Source organism: Pan paniscus, chromosome 6 (assembly GCF_029289425.2).
Source record: "Pan paniscus chromosome 6, NHGRI_mPanPan1-v2.0_pri, whole genome shotgun sequence".
Classification (NCBI taxonomy): Eukaryota; Metazoa; Chordata; class Mammalia; order Primates; family Hominidae; genus Pan; species Pan paniscus.
In genome coordinates, this window is record NC_073255.2 from 176971707 (window position 1) to 176977706 (window position 6000).

A 6000-nucleotide genomic window follows, 5' to 3' on the forward strand; every position below is an offset into this window, starting at 1 on the left:
GTCTCACTCAGTCGCCAGGCTGGAGTGCAGTGGCACGATCTCGGCTCACTGCAACCTCCGCTTCCCGGGTTCAAAAGATTCTCCTGCCTCAGCCTCCCAAGTAGCTAGGATTACAGACACGCACCACCACGCCCAGCTAATTTTTGTATTTTTAGTAGAGACGGGGTTTCACCATGTTGGGGTTTCACCATGTTAGCCAGGATGGTCTCGATCTCTTTACCTCGTGATCCACCCGCCTCAGCCTCCCAAAGTGCTGGAATTACAGGCGTGAGCCACCGAGCCTGGCGAGACAAATTTTTATGCAGTTTAAACCGCCTCAAATTTCAAAAAATAGTTCTTTGAAAAAAAATAAGCATTTACATAATCACCAGGGATTCTGATTTTATTCTATATAGAACCTAAATGTTCGGATAATCTTTATTCTAGTTGCGTAGAATATGTTATGGAAACAGGATATGGAAATAGAATTGGATATACAAGACTGCTAAAGATTATACGAAACGAGGACGCTGCCTTTCTTTTAAAGTGATAATTTACTGTGTCTTGTTTTCTGTTGTGAGAATCGGCTAGCCTGAAAACTGATTAAGTAAAACTGTACTTGAAAATTAAGTAAAACTTAACTACACCTAGCACTGAACACTGCAAAGAACATTGTGATTTACATGGTTTTCTCTCCCTGGACCAGTAGAGGGAGACTAAGACATCTGGCCTGGTCTTGTAGTGTTTCTGTAAAATTGGGGAGGGGGGAGCGGAGGCTGTATTTAAATGTCCTGCTGTCAATCAAAAGACACTTCCTACAATCACAGTCACCATATCTGCTATTACTCGTGAGCGTGCTCTCGCCAAGAGACAACACCAAACGGGGCCCGGGAAACCGGCTTCAACTAAAGGTGACCGCAGGCTTTGCCACAACACCCAAATAAGGACTTTGGGAGCCCAACCCCAACTAGTTTCTTTGTTTAAATGCCTGTGAATCCCTCCCACGCCGGAGTCAAGAGGCTGTGGCGCCGCCCTTTATTAGCCTCACACTTTGATTACAAAACACACGAGTCGGCGGCCTGGCTGCGGAGGCGGCCCGAGCTTTCAAACGTCAAACCCGGAGCGCGGCGGCGGCTGAATCAGAGGGCAGCGTCCGCCGCCGCCGCCGCCGCCGCCGCCAGCCGGCCCCGCAGCGTCCGCCCGGCCGACTCAAGTTCGCCGGCACCGGCGCCCGGGGCACAGCCGCAGGCGGTCCCGGTGTCGCCAGCTTCGAGCGATGGCAACTGCACTCTTTGTAAAGTTTAAGCCGCGGCGCGAGGGCGACGCAGGGGGTCCGGAGAAGCGTTCCCTTCGGGCCCCCGCCGCCCACTCCATCTGCCCCAGTCCCGGCGACCCGGGTGTGTGCGGGGGCCCAGGGCCGCGACCCGGGTCAACCTGCCGCCCGCCGGGGGCCCGGCCCCAACTTCCCCGGCACCTTTCAAGTCCCCGAGAGCGAGTGCCTCATCTGTTGCTCTGTTTACTCCGCGGAGCCCCGCCGAGCTGGCTGGCGCGGTCGCCTCTCCGGCCCGCCGCTGCCCCCGTCCCACTGGCCCAGGAAGTTTGATAAAGGCGGGGAAGGGGGCGCGACAGGGACCCGCGGCGCGGAGGAGACGCGGGGCCGGGGCGACCCCATCGCCGCCCGGAAGGAAGGCAGGCGCGTCGGCCGGCCGGGCAGAGCGGCGGGGCGGCCGGCGACTCCGGCCGGAGCCCCGGGCGCGGCGGGGCGGGGCGGGGCGGCGGCGGCCCGGGCTGGCGAGGGGCTGCGGACCCGGCCGGCGCTCCGCCCGACGCCCCCGCCGCGCCCGCCCGGCCGCGTCCCCTCGCCCCAGGCTCCCCCTGCCAACTTCTCCGCCGGCCCTCTTTGTTCGTGTTTGTTGTGGCGACTCTTCGCCCGGGCCAGGCGAGCCCACCGGCTCCCCTCTGGAGCCCGCCCGGCGAACCCGGGGCACCGCGCGCCCCACTGCCCGGCCGGGGGGCTAGGCACCGGGGCCCCCTGAAAGCTGGGCGCGGCGCGGCGGCCCGGCCCGAGGGAGGCGCGGGCGGCCGGCGGCGGCGGCGGTTGGTCGGTGGCCGGCGGTGGCGGCTGCGGGGCTGGAGGGGGTTTATTTACCTGCCGTGGAACCAGTCCTTGCAGATATCGCACTCGATCATGAAGCGGTTCACGTCGTACGGCTGCCGGCACACACAGTACACGGGCGGGGGCGGCGGAGGCGCCGAGGCCCGGCCGGGAGCCGCCACCGACACGGCTGCCGCGGCGGCTCCAGCTGCTGCTCCCGCGGCCACCGCCGCCGCCGCTCCGGCCATCTTTAAAAAACACACACACGCTCGCTCGCTGCTCCGCTCGCCGACTGGAGCGAGCGCAGCCGCCAGCCAGCGCCGCCTCCTGCAGCAGCCGCGGCGGCGGCGGCGGCGGCGGCGGCGCCTCAGTGCGCGCGCGCGAGGCCGCGGCGGCTGGCGGAGGGGGAGGAGGCGCGCGCGACGCGCGAGGCCCAGACCCGGCTGCTTCCGGCGCTCGGCGCGGGGCCGTGCGTCTCGCGCACGTCTCTGGCGCCGGCGCGCGCTCCCCGCTCCTCTCCGCGACGGCCGGGCGGAGGGAGCTGTTGAAGGGCACGCAGGCGGCTGCGGGGGCGGAGGGAGCCGAGGCCCCGTGAGGACACGCGCGGTGGTGGCGGTGGCGGCGGGCGCGCGGCCGCAGCCGGAGGAGGACGGCGGGAGCGTGCGAGGAGCTGGCTCGGTTATTTCGGAGCGAGAGCTGAGGCCGGGGGAAGTTCCTGCGGAGTGCTCAAGGGCAGAAGAGGTGCCGCGTCCCGAAGAGGGGAAGCGGAGAAGTTTGCTGCTGCCCGGGTCGCCTCGCGACGCTGAGAGAATCGCCCAGCCCTCCGCAGCCGCCCAGCGAGAACCGGAGCTGCGGCCCCGCACCGGCGTGAGTCCAGCTGAGCTGACACGCCGAGCCGGTTGTGCCTTTCCGAGGGAGGAATGTGCCGTGGAATCCAAACTTTGGAAAACGTCCCACCCGAATTCCCAGCGAGCAGCAAGGAGACCAGAGCGTCGATGGAGCCACCGTTAGTTGCGGGAGGGCTGTCCCCAAGAGGAATTCATCACTGTCGTCCGCTGGGAGGGACCAACCTTGAAATGGGGTTGGTGGAGAGAGGGATGGAGAAGAGCCGGCGTGCTTAATATAACAAAACTTAGCTCTGAACCCTTCCGATTCCCAAGTGGGGAAGATAGGGGTAAAATTCTAAGTGACTTCTCGCTCCGAAGAGGGATACCACAAAAAGCGGAGCGCAGGGTACTTGGCGTATAATAAGACATCAATAATTTATGGGTGAAATTGAGAGCCAAATATAAGATGATAAACTGAAGAATAAAAACAGCTGACAAATACTGTATAGAAAAGATTGCGTTGGAATCATAACTGTGGATTGGAAGTGATGTTAAGGATTATTGAATTGAGTATTTGTAGCTGAATTTCTGCTGGCACTTCTATCAGTGGGGAAAGCCCTCACGGCTCCATAGGTAATTTTTGTTAGGGGGAGGAAGAAGTGTTGTTCTGTCACCCACCCCCAGGCAAAGAGTCGCTGATCTAATTCTCCATTTTTCTTTCTTTCTTTCTTTCTTTCTTTGAAACGGAGTTTCGTTCTTGTTGCCCGGGCTGGAGTGCAGTGCAGTGCTGCGATCTCGGCTCATTGCAACCTCCACCTCCCGGGTTCGAGGGATCCTCTGCCTCAGCCTCCCAAGTAGCTGGGATTACAGGCGCACGCCACCGCACCCGGGTAATTTTGTATTTTTAATAGAGACAGGGTTTCACCATGTTGGCCAGGCTGTTTGAACTCCTGACCTCAAGTGATCCGCCCGCCTCGGCCTCTCAAAGTGCTGGGATTACAGGCGTGAGCCACCAAGTCCTGCCTAATCTCCTTTTTATAGTTGAGGAAAGCTAGTAACTTGACTGAAGTCTCATATATTAGAGCTGTAACTGAAGTTTTTCAGTGTCTCAATTCTGCAACTATTCGTTTTTCTATCACATCACTGTTTGGCATATATATAGCAGGAAAAGGAAAGGCTGGAAATTAGTTGACCACACACTGATTAAGCTTGAAACATATTTCTACTGGAGAAAAAAAGTTACTGTAATTTTGGCATAGGCATCACATATTGCTGGAGTGGAAAGACCCATGCACTCAGGTCCTGCTTTCTATAAGCTGTGACCTCGGGCCAGTCACTCCATTTCTCCTGAACTAGATCACTGATGATCTGTTGAAAGAAAAAATATGGCTAGTAATGCCTTAATTACCTCACAGAGGTTTTACAAGGAGCAAAAAGACAATGTATTTTTAAATGTACTTTGTAGAAGGTGTGTGTTGTCGAGACAATACAGCAGTGAAGAGAAGGCATGCAAAGCTGTCTTGTTGGAGTCTGGCTAAAGAGCACCAAAGCAGCCTGGTGTGGGATGTCCTCTGGGGGCCACCTGGACTTGCTATGTTAACATGGAGGGACTAGGCAGGGGTATGAAGAAGGAAGCCCAGCAGAGCAGGAGGCAGCAGCAGCAATGAGAGATTGGTTATCCATATGACTTGGATCTGTGTCCCCACCCAAATCTCATGTTAAATTGTAATCCCCAATGTTGGAGGTGGGGACTGGTGGGAGGTGACTGGATCATGGGGGTGGATTTCTTATGAATGGTTTAGTACCATCCACTTGGTATTGTCCCCGTGGTAATGAGTGAGTTCTTAAGAAATCTGGTCATTGAAAAATATGTGGCACCTCCTCCCTCTCTCTTTTGCTCCTGCCCTGGCTATATGATGCAATTTGTCTTCAGCCATGATTGTAAGTTTCCCGAGGCCTCCCCAGAAGCTGAGCAGGTGCCAGCATCATGCTTCCTGTACAGCCTGCCTTCCATGAGCCAATTAAACTTCTTTCCTTTACAAATTACACAGTCTCGGATATTTTTCTCTTTTTTTTTTTTTTTTGAGATGAAGTCGGTCTGTCGCTCAGGCTGGAGTGCAGTGGTTTAATCTCAGCTCACTGCAACCTCCACCTCCCGGGTTCAAGCAATTCTTAGGCCTCAGCCTCCTGAGTAGCTGGGATTACAGGTACCTGCCACCATGCCCAGCTAATTTTTGTAATTGTAGTACAGAAGGGTTTCACCATGTTGCTCAGGCTGGTCTTGAACTCCTGACCTCAGGTGATCCACCTGCCTCAGCCTCCCAAAGTGCTGGGATTACAGTTGTATGCCTCAGATATTTCTTTCTTTCTTTCTTTTTTTGAGACACAGTCTCACTTTGTTGCCCAGGCTGGAGTATAGTGGCACGATCTTGGCTCACTGCAACCTCCGCCCTCTGGGTTCAAGGAATTCTTTTGCCTCAGCCTCCCAAGTATCTGGGATTACAGACGTGCACCACCACAGCCAGCAAATTTTTGCATTTTTAGTAGTGGCCAGGCTGGTCTCGATTTCCTGACCTCAGGTGATCCACCTGCCTCAGCCTCCCAAAGTGTTGAGATTACAGGTGTGAGCCACCGCACCCAGCCCAGATATTTCTTTATAGCAACGAAAGAACAAACTGATACAGTTGTGTACAAGAGAACTGATCAAATGCAGTCATGTTGGCCAGGCGTGGTGGCTCATGCCTGTAATCCCAGCACTTTGGGAGGCCCAGGCGGGTGGATCATGAAGTCAGGAGATTAAGACCATCCTGGCTAACATGGTGAAACCCTGTCCCTTCTAAAAATACAAAAAATTAGCTGGTTGTGGTGGCACCCATCTGTATTCCCAGCTACTCGGGAGGCTGAAGCAGGAGAATCGCTCAAACCCGGGAGGCAGAGATCGCAGTGAGCCAAGATCGCGCCACTGCATTCCAGCCTGGGCTACAGAGCAAGACTCCATCTCAAAAAAAAAAAAAAAAAAAAAAAAATACAGTCGTGTTGCTTAACAACAGAGGTAAGTCTGAGAAATGCATCGTTAGGCAATTTCATCGTTGTGTGAAC

General features: G+C 56.2%; 1 protein-coding gene across 1 annotated transcript in view; it reads right to left on the bottom strand.

Moving 5' to 3' along the window:
• Positions 1–5540, bottom strand: part of KDM7A (lysine demethylase 7A) — a 99067-nt gene extending 93527 nt beyond the window's left edge. The window contains exon 1 of the mRNA XM_034965095.3: positions 2129–5540. Within this exon, the coding sequence (XP_034820986.2) occupies positions 2129–2322 (194 nt within the window). The 5' untranslated portion in view covers positions 2323–5540. The remainder of the gene's footprint in view (positions 1–2128) is intronic.
• Positions 5541–6000: the final 460 nt, after the last annotated feature.